This window comes from Venturia canescens, chromosome 3 (assembly GCF_019457755.1).
Source record: "Venturia canescens isolate UGA chromosome 3, ASM1945775v1, whole genome shotgun sequence".
In the NCBI taxonomy this organism is placed as follows: Eukaryota; Metazoa; Arthropoda; class Insecta; order Hymenoptera; family Ichneumonidae; genus Venturia; species Venturia canescens.
Window position 1 is genome coordinate 1,366,905 of NC_057423.1, and position 16,403 is coordinate 1,383,307.

The 16,403-nt window shown below is 38.0% G+C and overlaps 2 protein-coding genes and 1 long non-coding RNA gene across 3 annotated transcripts; 1 reads left to right on the forward strand and 2 right to left on the reverse strand.

Moving 5' to 3' along the window:
- Positions 1-10: 10 nt before the first annotated feature.
- On the forward strand, positions 11-2,556 carry LOC122407451 (uncharacterized). Its single transcript, XR_006260205.1, has 2 exons — positions 11-344; positions 1,858-2,556. It is a non-coding gene; the product is annotated as an uncharacterized lncRNA (long non-coding RNA).
- On the reverse strand, positions 2,424-7,002 carry LOC122407450 (rac GTPase-activating protein 1-like). The gene is made up of 7 exons (XM_043413670.1): positions 6,853-7,002; positions 5,825-5,997; positions 5,470-5,612; positions 5,267-5,399; positions 4,439-4,954; positions 4,177-4,358; positions 2,424-3,571 (listed from the first exon to the last, which is right to left on the reverse strand). Exons 2-7 carry the CDS (start codon positions 5,978-5,980, stop codon positions 3,493-3,495), a joined length of 1,209 nt encoding a protein of 402 aa, XP_043269605.1. The 5' UTR covers positions 5,981-5,997; positions 6,853-7,002; the 3' UTR covers positions 2,424-3,492.
- Positions 7,003-9,300: 2,298 nt separating this feature from the next.
- Positions 9,301-16,392, reverse strand: LOC122407791 (arrestin domain-containing protein 17-like). The gene is made up of 9 exons (XM_043414212.1): positions 15,842-16,392; positions 14,008-15,295; positions 13,703-13,889; positions 13,319-13,434; positions 12,089-12,208; positions 11,726-11,940; positions 11,462-11,635; positions 10,966-11,380; positions 9,301-10,283 (listed from the first exon to the last, which is right to left on the reverse strand). Exons 3-9 carry the CDS (start codon positions 13,774-13,776, stop codon positions 10,138-10,140), a joined length of 1,260 nt encoding a protein of 419 aa, XP_043270147.1. The 5' UTR covers positions 13,777-13,889; positions 14,008-15,295; positions 15,842-16,392; the 3' UTR covers positions 9,301-10,137.
- Positions 16,393-16,403: the final 11 nt, after the last annotated feature.

Here is a 16,403-nt window from a genome sequence, read left to right on the forward strand (position 1 = left end):
ATGATGTTTTGAATTTCTTCTACACTGCTGTAACTTGCGATGGTTATTTGAGACGTTTCCTATGTACCATCGTGAATAAGGCAAAAAAAGATTCTATGTCCTATATATCTCGATATTGACAGCTTTCGTGTGAAAAACAAATCCGTCCACCATATAGACTGGATCATTGCGTCTGATGGTTGTAGAACTCAAGTCAAAGTTCCAGAAAAGTGTGTTGCGACGATAATTGTAAATTTATAGCGAATGGGCTCAAAAAAAGCGTGCGATAAATCACGTGTTACGGAATTCAAAAAAATTTTACGTGACAGTAGATGCTTGAGTCTCTATGGTCTGTATTGAGCTCGGTAAGGTAATCTATATCAGTTGCCTAGTGGGCGGGAGGGGGGCATAACTGCAAAGTAGATACACGATACACGTTTGTTTCGGACAGTCTTGGTTTATGAGAAAACTAAGAGGTTACACATTGTTCTTTTTCATCAGAGAAGAACGTGTAACTGTTTGTCTTCTCGAGAACAACAAACAAATCTGCTTTTCAGTTATCGAATTTGCGTAAGTGAAATTTTTACCTGCCCCGATCTTCCGATCCGGTTGGAAAAAGCGTCGTCCACGCAGAACAATTAATGATGAAAATTGAGCGAATCCTGTTTTATTCCAATTGAACGAAGGTTTTTTTTGACAAATTTTCATTCCTTATGGAATGTCAATGGAGCGACGCCGTTTCATAATGAAGTACACGTCGTTACGTGGTACTGGACTCGTTTCGTGTCAGAAGTGAAATGTATCAGAGAATCAGAATAATAGTTAATCAGAAATATCTGATATTTCCAACATGTTGTACGTCAAATTATAGAATTCACTGGGTTGACACAATGTACGATTATTTTGGTATATATTTTACAATTCATGAAGTTGACGGAGCACAATTCGAAGTGTTACATCGAGTTCTGAAATTATTGGGAGGAAATCGATCTCATTATTATGAGAATTGTGTACGCGACGCTGATCCAATTTCCTATGAAAGCTGTCAAGTGATCATTCAGTTCTGATATATGCACTACATATTTGATAGTTTTTTGCTAGTTACGGACAGATCAGCTCTTATAAAAAATAGTAGAATAAGCAAGCAATACTGTGAGCATAAGAATAGCGGGGCAGCTGTACGCTATAAAGAAACGATTCGTCGACTGCTTCACTAAAATCTGATTGCAGAAGTGTATTTAGTGGAACGCGTTGTCTCGTCAATGACATATTTTTTGTTTTACGTTTATTGGGAACTAAATTTTTCAGATTTTTCACCACTTATTTATTCTTATTTTCACTGATCATTTTTATTTATTCTTATTATATAAGAAATGTTGAATGATTAAAAAACAGAAATTTTCGAGAATTCCAAGGTTCAGAGAGAGGCCATTAGCTCATCAGGATATTGCTGTGGAGTATAATCTGTATTCGATCCTATATAACTGATCGTTAATGCAAAGTGCAGTCACTGTTTCAATGTCCAAGTGAAATGGTAACTTCGTGTGAACTTTGTTCGAGTCAGCTAAACTGGGATCTTCAAGTATCTTACCATTGCATCAAGAGGCCTCTCTTGTTCGCACCACTTTCCACCTCTCTCCTCTCTCACCCCGAATTCGTACTCCCAAGAAGTTGAGGTTACTTTAGAAAGCGATGTATAGGCGGGCCTGAATTGCCTTGCAAATTTAGTGTCTCGAGCGTCCCCCGAGTGAGGGCGCGAATAAAGTTTGCATGTTGCGCAACCATATTTCGGTTTACAAATGGAGTTCGCAGATTACAAATGTACACCGCTCTATTCCGATGTACACGTAGAAACGTACTTTTTCCACAAACTTTCAGATGGAAAGGCTGAATCTTTCATGGAGGAAAAACAGTCGGCCGGATGATCCGTGTTCAAGTGCTAAAGTGTAAGCAGCACGCTGCAATACAATATGCGGAAAAGAAAAGCGCACATATGAGGGGAAAAGCAGCAGTGTCGATCGCAACATCACAAGCAGACTCGGAAATCGCAAAGTCAGTGTGTTCTCTTGTGGTTGCATGAATATTCAATAGTTCCCTTCGTCGAGTCTCTGTAAGAGAGGAAGAAATAGATCGAACTCGGAGGCTCGCCAGCCATAAAAGGATATATGGGACGTTACGAATGAAACTTTCATTCGCAAACCCGCCGTTTCGGTGCTGTCGTTGTGCTTTCGATCTTTCACGTGGTTTTCAACAAAAAACATTACGTTCGGGATGAGCGGACTTCCGCTTCCCAAATTCAAGCGTTCTTTGGCACTTTGAAGCCAAAATTCAATCTCTTTCATACTTTCCGAGCATAAATTGCGCTGACTCGCAAACTTTGAAGATTTAATGAAAAATGTATCCAATCACTTATGAAGAAAATATTGGAAAAATCAATAATAAAATTGGAATTCAACAACTTTCCTTTATTATATTATTGTTGTTTTTTTTTTTAAGTGATAGAATTGTTTGTTACTCACAATTCTTATTTCATTTTATGAAGCAGTGAACAAATATAAAATGTAAGATAACGAAAAACTTGAAATGGTTTTGAGTTCTTCGAAAAAACGAAACATGTGCCGACCAAACCTGCCGTTTTCTTTTCTCATTTTCTTCTTTTTCATTCGAACTCAAATTATTTCTTGGTATCTTAAACAAAAGCTCTTGATAAATGGAACAATACTTTTTTCCAAGTTTTAAAACAATTTACCTACTTTTATTGTTTATTTTCTCGATTACGTAAGATTCCACGAAAATGATGTAAAAAAAGCAGGAGTAACGTGGGATGATTCACGAGCTGAGAGACGTTTCGGATACGTCACACCGTAAGCAACTTTATGATTTTTTTTCAGGATTATGATGTCCCCGGAAATTTAGATGACTATTCAGTTTCTTTTTTAGATAAGAATAATTCGAAGATTTATCATTTACATAAGTTTATTTAGCCTGGTGCGTAAAATTGAAACTACTCTTCGTTCGATTCATTCAAAGATCCAAAAAATATTCCATCACAACCTTTCCATAAGCAGCGTCAAAAAAAATATCATTGAATTTAGTTTCAATTTGATGACTTTATCGAGATGGCCATAGTAAAAAATTGGCGCTACTTTATATTATGCTCCTTACATTTACCAACCGATTATTCGAACAGCCAATGAATCATCGATAACTTATTTTCTTAAGAATTACGGTTTTGCGGCTGCAGCCGACTTGTCGTTATATAACTGCATCACATTTGTCGGAGGCGAAGGGAAACTGCAGAAAACCTTGCCGATGCAGCTGGTACGTGAATAATCTTCTCGGATGTTAACGTGAAAGCGTTCAGATCGCATCCAGAACTTACCTGTGTAGACAGAAGTGTGCTGGGCATGGGTCTGTGAACATTGTGTGCAAGTCAGTCGGAATTTCATTGCACACAATATTTACAGGCCCTATGAACCCGCACAAACAGTTGTTGATACAATCCCCAAATTCCTATTCGAGTAGTTGGCGACTTGAAACTGAATTCCATGACTGGCCAGATGCATTTCTGATTTTCTTCGAATAGCTGTTACTATAAATAAAAAAGATAAAATCGAATTAAAGAAAAAAACATGTTTGTACAAGAAAATAACAATTTTTTTTTCGTTTTCGCTCCGATGATGATTAATGGCGTTTCAAAAAGGTCGTAAAGAATTAGACAGCATCATGATTTACGAAACGGTCAGATATTCGTGAAAGCATCTATCACATCGTGAGCTCTTTGGAAATGATATTGAAATTTTGGACAAACGAAGAACGGTATTTCACCTCGTTTAGGTATTATTAAAAATTTCGTAAAGAAGAGAATTACTGCAGTTACGAATATTGATGGAACTACAAAAATCATTAAACGTGACGAAAATAAGAACCGTTTGATTTTGTTAAGGGGGCCATTCCGTGTGGCAGCCGGATTTTGTGGGCCTTTTTCGCGATTTTGATTTGTAAAGCAGTGGCTATCGTCTGAAGTAAAGTCGTACATGAAAACCCGAGATTCAAAAATCTATATTTCTTTTCCTCACCGCAAAAAAAGGCTAAAAAACCCCAAAAAATCCGGCTACCACACGGGATGACCCCCTCAAACTGTTAGGAATAGTTTCTTGAGCACTGTGAAGAATAGCCAAGAATAATTGAACATACCTTCTGCGGAATGGATTTCTTTTCAATCTAGAAGACCAGCTACGTCTGAGGGGGACCGATATCATGTCTCCGGGTTCACTATCCTCTGGCATGTCCAAAGGAGCGGTCCCGCTTAAGCGTTGGCGATCACCGACGAATTTTCTCCAATAATTGGGAGAAATTTCTAACAAGGCGTTAACGACCTGTGGACGGAGTGAGGAAACTGACAAAAGTATTCAGCACGAAAGAACTCAAACGAGAGGCAATTTGGATAAAAACCTACAGCAGTTTGCTTTTTCGTCTCAGTATCAAGCGTTTCTATAGTGACTGCTGCGGTGCCCTCGCCGACGAGTGTGGGCCCAAAAACCCTGGCAAGATTGTTTCGGTCCATTCGGCATGACTTTTTTTTAATGACGCGTTGCAAATGAAGCAAGAGAAAAGCCAGAGTGTCGCGATTCGGCTCTGGAAGTTTCTCGATCGAGTGAATGAGTAAGATTTTGTCAGATTTCATAGCTGCACGAATGAATTCATCCCGGAGTTCAATGGTGATGAGCGGCTCGCTCAGCGACGCCAAAAAACTCTTCAAAGCCGAGGCGATCGTGGGTATATCGAAATTCAACAGGATCGGAGCTTTTTTGTGCTTTTCGAACAGTTCCTTCAGATTTTTGATGTGCTGGGCATTCCCGGATACCCTGTACAAGCCTTCCTCCATACCGCGTGACTCAATCTCCCTTATGCAATGGACAACCAGAGATGGTACCATCGGTGATACCTTCGGCGCATAACATTCGATGGGTTTCTGTAATCACATTTTTTCATTTTAATCTATCAATCGATCCGGTAACAAGGATGAGTACGAGGTTGCTCCGTGGCTCCGGCGATCTCCCAATTCCAGTAGCCTCAGTCGAGGCCATTACTCGGTGGAAGACCGGAAGACCGCTCAGACATGGACCAATTCGTATATAAACTGCTGAGTCGGGAGTACTCGCTTCGACTCTCTGGCAGTGCTAACTAAATGAAACGAACGCAGGAACACGGAAAAATTGACAAAATACAAAAAGAAATTCGAGTCAAATAATTATCGAGTGATTAAAATAAAAATGCAAAGTACCTTTTCGCCCTCATATTTGCAATCTTTCGGTGTTGGCACGCACGGAATTGGAAGTTTTTCTTTGCACTTGATGTGAACCATTGCGATACAATTCTCGCATTTTAACGCCATCGTATAAATACCAGTATTTATTCTGTAACAACAATTACGATAAGTCCTTAAGGAAGGTGCAAACGACGCAATAACGATTGTTAAATCCTTACCTTTCTCCACATACTGAACATTTTTTTTTCGGATTCATAACTTTTTTCACCTGAAAGCTGTGTTCTCGAGTAGTCGATTGCGGATTGAATATTTTAGAGGAATATGATCCCGACTTGACTGAGTCGCGTCTTGAGAAGGGGCTCTGAAAAACAATATTTTTTATACACATTTTATTTCGGATAATCTCTAATTAATATTTTCCCCTGATCCTTTAAACATGGATGAAAATCGAGATTTTTCGCTTATTAGAATTGTGTTCCATTTATTTTTTGAAATGTTATTTTAGGTGAAAATATGCGTTTCAACGGAAGGAAAGCTTTTTTAAATAGCTGATGGAATATAACAAATTCTCACATTTCCTGCAGCTTGCTCCACTGCGACTCTTATTTTTCGCTCTTCTTCTTCCAAAGCTCGACGTGCTCGCCGTGCATTTTTCTGAACTATTGAATTGGCATTCCCCAAACGACTCGCTGCCAAATGCCATTTTTCTAGAATCTCTTCCCGTACCATTGTAAGTTGAAGGAAATCTGTTGCAAAACAAGCCGAAGAAACAGATTCTTTGATGTACGAAAAAAGAAACGACAAAAATTAAAATAAAAAGATTTCTTTCGTTTCGTTTTTTGGCTTTTCGCACGATTCTCTCACAAATGAGAGCGAAGGAAAAGGATTCAGCTGGTGGGATCAGAGATGAAAGACGAAATCACAAGAGGATAAACGATTATGCAAACGGAATAAAAGTGTAACGAATGGGCTTACATTCATGTTTGCAACTAACGAATCATTTCGGATTATTCTTTCAAAAGACTTTCGTTATGAAGATTTCTCTAAGCCTGACCGGAAAGCTCGCCAAAAGACAAGTCCCCGGGTATTCGGATGCGCTCTAATAATCATTTCCGTTAAAAATAGTCGCGCACACTCGAGCATTAAGACTAGAAAGTCGACGCGAACCCTCACTCTGGTATATACTCGACTTCGACGGTTTTCCACATTTTTTATATTCCTTCTCGAAGCAGTCCCGCATACCGAGTAATGTAAATTTCTATTTAAAGGATAAGTTTGTTATTATCAAATCGATAAAATTTCACTTGACCATAGAAAGAGAATTTAATATACCGAGTTCAGTACTTTTCTGTCTTTTTCCTCGCACGAAAGAATGATTTCCATGTCAGGTGTGACGCTTCACCATAATTTTTTTATTTTTTTCTACCTCTAATGAATTATCCGAATTTTCAAATGATCTTTACGTCCGTCTGTGTTATTGCTACAACCCAGTTAGACAAAATTTCATTTTTGGTCTCGCAGGACTGTCCCGGAATTTCGGTTTGTTCAAGGATTTATGTAAATCGATGAAAATGATTTTAACGAGCTCGATTATTTCTTACGTCGACGATTTTTGGAAGTCCAGTTGAAATCTTAGCCACGTAAAGCACGGCGATGGTTTTATGGACAATTTCTCGGTCAGAGTTTTGCGAGACTCCAAGCTGATGCAACACTCAAATGGGGACGAATCGTGTGATACTAAAAATACGTGGAGCAAGCAGAAAAACCGAGACATAAACAATGAGACTCTTGCGTATTGAACAAAAAAAGGCTCAATTGTTTCGTCTCACGTTCCATATTTAGTCATTTTTTTTCAAACGCTGTTTCAAGGTTCCCGAATAGCGTTTTTAGTGCACACTCGTGATAACGATTCGTGGTATTTTTATTGTCAGTAGATGCAACAATATTCCTGCTCGGTGATTCGATTCTCGAAAGAAATTTCCTTTAGAAAAATCTCACGTTTTTCAGCCATGTACTGCATTTGTTTAATTCTGCTAATTTCTTATCATCCGTTGATTCTGCTTCAAGGTTTCTTGAATCCTGAGAAACTTGAGTCATCCTATCACGAGACGTATTGTTTTGAAGGTCACTTCAACAGTTATCAGTGTAAACGTGTACTGATTACGTCGGAGCTTCTGGAACTGAAGAACAATTGATCAGATTAAAAATCGTTATGAAATCCAAGATGACTTTGCAGTAAAACTGAAAGTACAGAAATATTAGCTAGTGACGTGAAATCCTGAAATCTAACAATTCATCGGGATCATTATTTCGGCAGGCTTTTCGGATGGCTTCCGATGCCCGTGGGAGATTATGGAGTTTAGTTTATTCGTCGCTCCTCGCACAGTCATATTTAGTACTACAAAGCTGCGCTGGTTCAACCCGTTATTGTATCAAGCTTTTCAGCTTGTGATAACGCCCTTGCGCACGATCATCCTCTGACAAACTCGATACGCGTACAATACGATGCCCCAGAACACACGCGTATTTCATGTAAATGAATACACATAAACTCGTGCACACAATACGGACGATGCTGCTGGGATATACTTCAAATCAGTACAAATTTCTCGTCGATCTCATCGAGAATCGTTGAGTAAAAAATTCATTGTTTTCTGCACTTTTTGTAGTTTGACACTGCTGTAATTTCGATACCAGAATCACAGCGAAAGTACAAATTTTCCAACGAAACGAAATTTCAATCGTATGTTCATTGTACTTTAAACGATCATTGTATTTTACAAAGCTGCAATTGTTAAGTTTAATCGTGGTAGTTACACTCGACGGATTCCACTTCTGACGAACTTTGTACTTTTACATAAATCTGCGAGTGACTGTTGGAAACCAACCAAGGTTGAAGCTCTCGGTCGTCCATCGACAATAAAGCTCCGTTGAATTCTCTGGGAGGCTTTTCCTGCGCTTACGATAATAGAATTACTGCGATGCTTTCGAGTGAGGTCATTTAAATGCGCTCAATAATCTCTCTCTCTCTCTCTCTCTCTCTCTCTAGCTCTCATTCGTGTGAACAATTATTTTAAGGAGCTTTGCAATCACGTCATTCGTTAAAACTTACAGCAAACTGGCGAAAGTTTTCGTTTCGAAACTCAAATACGGCTTTTCAAAGCTTTCATCTATTCGAACTATTTGTCCAACTTCACTGGAATCGAACGAAACTTGTAAAATCGTTCGATAGATATATCGAATAACAAAATTCCAAATTAATGTATTCTTCATAAAATAGTTTCAAATATCGCTGTTCAATATACAACCAAACGATTAAATTTTTCCAACATTAAATGGATCGGTTAGCCACAAATGGAGTGAAGCCAAGCTAAGCTTCGCCTTTTCCAAAATCAACGTTACTAAATTTATTCACGTTTTCGACCACATGGTATAAGCAATCACTTCAAAATGTTCGCATTTTCGTGGAGAAACTTTTCAACGGAATCTCAGAGTCTCATGCCAGAAACACGACTCCCATTCCCTCGTTTTTGAAATATCGAAGCTGATTAATTCGCTATATAATTGTTGAAATACTTCCTTGGACAGATTTATGTCGAATGATCCTAAAAGCTTCGTTATTGTAAAATAATTGGGTGGGTGAAATATTGAGTAATATGATCCAGAATTCAGGAGAAACCAGCCTTCTAGTCTTTGATGTGGTTTGTGAGGGGACCGCGTACGGGAAATTTCAAAGTGTATATGTACGTCTCATCGTCTCAGGTTGCTTCATCAATGCCTCGCAATAAGACAGAGTTTCTCAAAGTAACGCGTTTCCATATATACGTGTACATATTCATTTATATAAACACGTTTCGCTTGGAACTAACTGAACACAAAATTGGAGCCCCGAGCCCTCTCAACAAACATCTTCAGAATCCTTCGCGATAGATAGACGTACGTGTGTGTATAGATATTTCGAAACTTCCCGAAACGATGAGCCTAATTAACAGAAGTACCAAATTAGTCACTAAACAAGCGTTGGAATAAATGTTCAAAGATCATTTTCAGGCACACATGCATAGTTTATTGGACGGTTCATTTGGCACTCGTATATATCGTTACAGATTATTTCACTGCATGTCGTACAGATTACACAAAGCTAAATATTTTAATCACAGTTTGTGTTCACTTTTGGCATGCACTCTTGAACGTTCTGTGAGATCATGGTTTCTTGTGTACAATATATTCGCTTATATTTTCCAACCCTTAAGGCATCAAGAGAAATTTCGTTGCTCGCATTGCCTGCTGCCCACTTATTTTTGCTACCCATATCATAAGGCTGTCGCCGAAGGAGTTGAAAAACAAACGATCTTAATTTATTAAAAGGATTGAGTTTTGGACTTTGTGTTAAGAGATAATAAAATTGATCAGTCTTTGGTATCGGAAAAATCGGTCTTGACACTGGATTGACAATGATACAGGATGGACAGAAAGTTTCCGAACGTGTGAATGGTCAAAAAATTCTTATTTAGGATCAATTGTATTTTTGGCACTTGGTACTTTTAGAACGAACTTTCCAACATCTCCGTTGCGAAATTTCGAGGTTTATCGTGATTTTTTGTTCTCGCTCGTTGCACTGTTAACTTTTTTAGAGAACGATTTAGAACAATGGAGAGAAAAGCGAGAAATTACGTTTGCTATATTGATGAAAGGAATAAGGAATTACGTTTATCGCTTACGAAGGTCTCGTTATATCCACGAAGTTGGAAAAGCCCATTGTAGTTGGCTGAAATTCATAATAGCAATCTGCTTCCTTGCAGTAAAAGACTTTCTCGCAATTTCTTACGGGAATACGAGATCATTAAGCGAGTCGTCGGGTGTTCGTTAAGCGGTGAAACGTCCTTCTATCTCGACCCTCCAAATTTGTAGACTCGATACATCGGTGAATAGGGCTCCACTTCACCGTCGCTGTCACCTTCGTCTCCCGTGGGGTCGTCACGTTCCGGTTTCGATGATCGATATATTTTACTTCTCTGATACTTGAGTACGTCTGAAAATTGAAGATGAAACTTGTGAAAAATAATTTTATGGCTACTTCTGGTTATCGACAAATTATATTTTTCAATCGAGAAAAAAACGTTAACTAAAATCAGGCTATTTTCCTTAGAGATACTATCTTTTCGGTTTCATTTCATCCATTTCCAATAATGTGAAAGTTAATAGCTGGATTCATTGTAATTACTCCTCAGCGATTTTACATATGTAATGGAAAAGAATTTTTTCTGCTCGTCGATTACCTCTTAGCTTCGTTCGATATCTCACGATTTCACTTCGATTTAATTTTTTTAGCCGCAAGGAAAAGTAAATTAGCGAATAAAGCTGATTTCATAAAATTCCTATATTTGAAGTTTCAATTATTTCAATATTCAATATTTCTATATTTAAAAAAAAAATTCGAGATATACTCAGCTGATGTACTGATTATTTCAATTTGTGTTGAGTGAGTAGGAATAATAAGTGGCAATCGACGATAATTATATTCTCATTAGTTACAAATATTGGATTTGGTGATAATTATATTTGAGTCCCTGATACTCAACCACGATTCATAATTGCAAGCTTCACAATTTTCAGCCGTTCACGTTATTACTATATTCGCGATATAGAAATGTTGTTTTTTTTCGTGAGAAAAAAAAAATAATTTGATAAACATTGAAATCCAATTCACTTACGTTCGGAATTCGTGACTTCACCGTTGGTTTCCGTTACCTCGATCTCATTAACACCGTTTTTCAGTGCTAAAGTTTCCTTTTGTGATTTTTTAGTCCTGAAATCGCTTTGCGAATCGTCGCTCGATTCTAAAGGATCCTCGTAATTCGAAAGTGGCACGGTACCGACAATTACCTGGGTTCTAATTTTCAGATTTTTGTGAAACATTCTGTAGTACCATTCGTTGACGTCTACGCAAGCTTCGACCTTTAGAGTATATTTGACATCGATCAGATTGCAGATTGTACCCGATGGCGGTATAGCTGGCACGTCGACGTTTGCTTCGTATTTCTCGGATTTACGGTCGACCGGTTGCTCAATCTCGACTATGATCTCTTTGTGTTTACGAACTTTTACCGAAGACGTGTACAAGACCACCTAAAAAATTCGAAAAGTCAAATCAAGCTATAATCTTTTGCATAATCATTAATGAAGTATCGATAATGAATTCTTATTTACCTTTTTGAAGACGATGCGAAGTTTTTTGACGTCAACGTGGGACATATTTTTGAGAGTTATTTCCAACGGTATAGTTTGCCCGGGAACGTACCCACGAACCGGAATAAAAACTGACATTGAGAGCGGTTCAGTTTGTCCCATGAAAGTCTTGGAAAGGGTTTCGCTCATAGGCAACTGATCGTGAAAAATGAAAATATTGATGAATTAAATTTCAAATGGGAACAATGAGAATGTCTGAGAATTGAGATAAGCATAGAAACTAACCGGGGCGAGCTGATGATCGTTCAGATTAAAAACTGGAGCGACGGTGAATGCCAAAAAGTCGGTTGAAGTTTTCCAGTTGGTTGTAACGTCGAGGAATGCTTTAATTGAATATCGAACTCGACCATATCGACCCTCGAAACTGCACGGTAGGTTTTCAGATAAATTTATGCTGAATGGGTAACTGCCACTCTTTATTCCAGTTTCGGATTTTCCATCTGTGTGAATATATCAGGATTAAAAAAAAAAAAAAAAAAAATACTAAATTTTGCAGTTTGTTATAATCTTTCCATCAGTCACGCAAATTAATACTGAAATCCTCTTTAGTGAGTACACAAAACCTACATAATTATTTGTCTTACTGACCACCGTGGAGGTAAATTTCTTCATGAAGATAAGTTTCTCCAGCGTTGTACGTTCGTCGAAACCCGGCGGATCGATTCGTAAAATAAACTTGTGCTTCGCCTTTGCACTTAAGTCGTAAACCTAGTGTTGTTGTTGGTTCCACCGAGAAAAAACAAAAATGTAATCCAACATTTATAAAGATAGAATTGGATATTGTTAAGGGGATAGAGCTTCATTTCTCCGGATGGAAAAATCAATTTTCGTGTTTTGGTTTCTCTGCGTGCCTTACATTTCGAAAATTTTGGCCTCTCAATATCACTTGGAATATCACCAAAAATTCAACGGAGTGGCAATGATTTAAGGATATGGTGTGTGCTTATAATTCGACTGGGGTTTAAAGAAGTCTGTCAAGAAAGTCTTTTTCCTTGGACAATTTTGTGATATTTCACTTTTTTCCTAATTCCACTCAAGTAACGGAACATCCGGTATTTTGGAAATTCAAAATATTTTCAAATTCCTCGTTGTCCATCATTACAAATGTCCGACATAATTGAAAAAAATATTGGTAAAATGGAGCGTTCGGTAAAATAGTAAGAAGTGAAATAAAATTCAGCTGTGGAATCGTCTGTCATAAAAACTGATTTATAATCATCGTGTCAGTTAAAATATATAACTAAGAAAAATAAATGGACGTGGGAAAACGGGTTAGTCGTATGAAAGAATTGATAAATCCGTATATTCATTGATAAAAAGTGAGTTTGAATGAACTTCCGGTATTTCGATATGAAAATTTTTGCAAGCACCTATGAAAAGTCAATGAAAGAACAATGGGAAATGGAATGAAAAATAAAATCACGTCGCACTCACTCTAGCGAAAGAAATCTCGCAATATCTGATAAATTGAGCGAGACTCCCGCGTGTGCGTTTTTGATGTTTTGTCCGGGATTTCGAGAACGTTATATGCACGCGAATGAATAATAAAGTTACAGCGGGAGTATCGCACGTTTCAGGAAAATATTGTTCATTCCTCGCTCGATTCTGAATTTTATTGTGACGCGATGATGTGACAGGGAGTCAATGACGTTGTTATACACCGGTCTTCGGTCCGCTTTTTTCTGTCCTCTGGGAAAATTTTAAAACACGACAGAAGTCAAATATTTTCCAATATTGTACAATAGTGACAATTTGATGAAATTACTGCAACATCGGGAGGGGGAAATAATTATTTGCTATTTTTTTTATCGTACTCACCCAGAACTTCTATCGGTGTTTGCAAATCGAGAACTATTCTTCCGGTGATTGATTTACCAGGATAGTAAATTTGCTGCGTATTGTCCAGGAGTATTTCCAGGCGTTGCAATCCCATCCTGAAAAATATTGATATTTTTTCAAGAATTTTATACATGAAAATTGTGAAAAACATTTTCTGCTTCCTCTCCCTTTTTTCTAGCTACAGTTTTTATGATCATATGAGAATCGAAAGAAATTTTCAATCATTGAAAAGTAATTTTCCAAAGAATTTTTACCAAGTTGAACCTTTCTCAGGATTTAAAAAATTGGCTTTTTATTATTGAAAATAATGTTCACCCTGAAAAAATGTGAAAAAATGAATGAACATTTGTAATTCGGACGTACCGTTCACGAGAATCCATAATCGTGTGATTGTCGGCAATCTCAGCATCGTGTTCTTCTTCAACGATTTTCTCCATATTAATTAAGTTGCTCGGACGATCCTTCAGTAAATTAATGACTTTTGAGTAACTCGAGAAGCGAACCACGAACTTTCACGTGTCGAATTCCAGCGACGGTGGATTTCTCCAATCTACAAAATGGCACAGTATCGATCGATCGGTTAGGTACTCGCTTGTTTCGGTATTTACATAAATCTTCAACTAAAGTAATATATACACATGGCAAAGAAAAATGAAAAAGTATCTTACCGAGATAAGAGACGAGACAGAAGTGCCGAGTTAAGTTGAAAACATTCCAAAATAGTGCGGCTCTTTGCTGATGGTGGTTAGAAGCGCATGCGTTCGTTTCGTTATTCGCCAATATCTCGTGGCGACATTCTGTCGCTCTTCGAGTTGGAAAGCACCCTCGTACGTCGTTGCTGGTCTGCTCTTTTGCTTTCCTCACCCTCTGTCTTTCGATATACGCGCGTTTCCATGCGTTGGTACGTATATACGTAGACAATAAAAGGGCCCCTTTCTTTTTCATCACATTTCCTCGCCACATTTATCAGTCGAAGCTCGATGACTTGTCAGAAAATCCAAGAGCTTGAGGGATAGAAATTTCGATTAGCTAGATGGATCAGATTGAGGGCTATGAACATCATTCAAGCCTCGATTCATGTTCCCTTAAATCTTAGATCAATCGTTGTCGATTTCTGTAAATTAATAACCCGAGAGGGAATCTCTGAATTTGAAATGAAGGTGAGTAAACAACGGCGGTGGCCAATTATGGAATGAATTTTTCACGAACTTTACGTTATTTATTTTCATTGAATTATTTCAATTTTGCATCATCCAATTCCAACACGCAATTTCTCAATGGAAATCGGAAAATCGGTCAACGAAAATCGACAATGAAAAAGCCATTTCGACGATAGCTTCAAAGTTATAAAAATAGTATTCTTTGTAACTCTGGATCCTCTTTCGTCGATTTTGTTCTCAACAGTGATTTTCTCGATGTAAAAATAACTATAAATTTGAGGGTTCCGACGGTAGCGAAATTCAGAGCCGTGATTTTTGTTCATTCCGAGTGATTCATTTGGGATTGGGTGAGCAGAACTCGCCATAATGTGCCAGGATTCTCGAGGAACAGGAAGAGAGATCGACTGATTTACGAGCATGAATATCGCGACGACAAAGTTGTGAATGGAGCCTCGAAACAACAACGTTTTGTCGCGTGTCGTAACAGTTGTAACAGTTTTCTTGTCATTGAATAACACGGTACGAACCACGCCAAATGAAGAGCAAGAGAGAGAAAGAGAGAGATCGGAACATGACGTTATAACCGAATGCTAATTCGCGACGATAATTATTCCCAAAGCTTGAAAAGACGTCCTTGTCTCAAGGGCGTTGCAGAGGCGAAGTTTGCTTATTCGTTCAATCGAATCGACGCCGTAGTTGTCCCCGGAAATTGATCATTTCAATAAATGATTGCAGGCACTCACTGCGATGGTAAAACACACGAGGAAGCCTCTGAAATGGTGTCGAATGGCAAGTCCTGAAACGAAACATGAAAGCAAACCGACCGGTTATTAAATTTCATATGGATTGTACACAAAAATACTTAGATAACGAGGCAAACCATTGTTCATAAAAAATAATGAGAATATTGAAAACACATTTTGCAACACTTTGCAATTTCGTTGATTGAGAAATCTTTTTCTACGTTCCGATCATTTTTCTATTTCTTTGAATATTTGAAAAAAGTTTTACTCGCAAGACATGTCATGAGCAAATATTAAGAAACAACCCAATGATTTTCCTTCACTATTCCTCCGATTTTGTCCATACCAATGAATCATTATCAAAAGCATTTCTTTTTCGCACTATCGTTTGGAAATACCAAAAGTCTGGATAGAGAAATGGCAAAAGATTAATGTCCGTGTATTTTATGTTTTGTCCAAATGTGTGGCAAACATGGCTGCAAATCAAAGTGAAGTGGCATTACTGAATGAGAAAGCATCTATACATTTCTCTCTCTCTCTCTCTATCTCTTCCTCACTGTGCATCGCAGAAACGTAAATTACAGTTCGAAGGGACGAACCATCTAATTCGCCCGATCTCTTCTCTGGCTGTCCATGTGTCTCTCTCTTTCTCTCCGTTTCTCTCCATCTCGCAGTAGACTTCGTTATTGCAAGTAGTATCGAACGATTCGGTCAGGCACGCCACTCTGCCAAAGAGCAGCAGCTTCTCCTGCTAGTGGTAAATGGAGTTAGTTTCCGGAATGCTCACAGATGCTTCACGCACTAACGATTTCCTGACGTTACCCTGTACATTCTCAATACAGATATACAACATTTACCCATACGAATGTGCAGATTGGGCAAATACACAGAGCTCAACATATACACTTTGTACTACAATTCTCCTTTACTCGCAATTCCTCCTTCGATGCTACGTTTCAAGCATGACGTATGAAATTTGTCCTAGTACGAGCAAGATCTTATAAACCAGAGCGATTCAACGACAATTAACTTATCCCATTGCCAAGGTTTCATGCGAAATCTTCATGACGAGTTATGAATTGAAAATATTGTTTAAATTAACGGAGTCATTAAAATTGCATTTAAAAAAATCAAAAAGTTAATGAAACTCGTTTTTTTTCG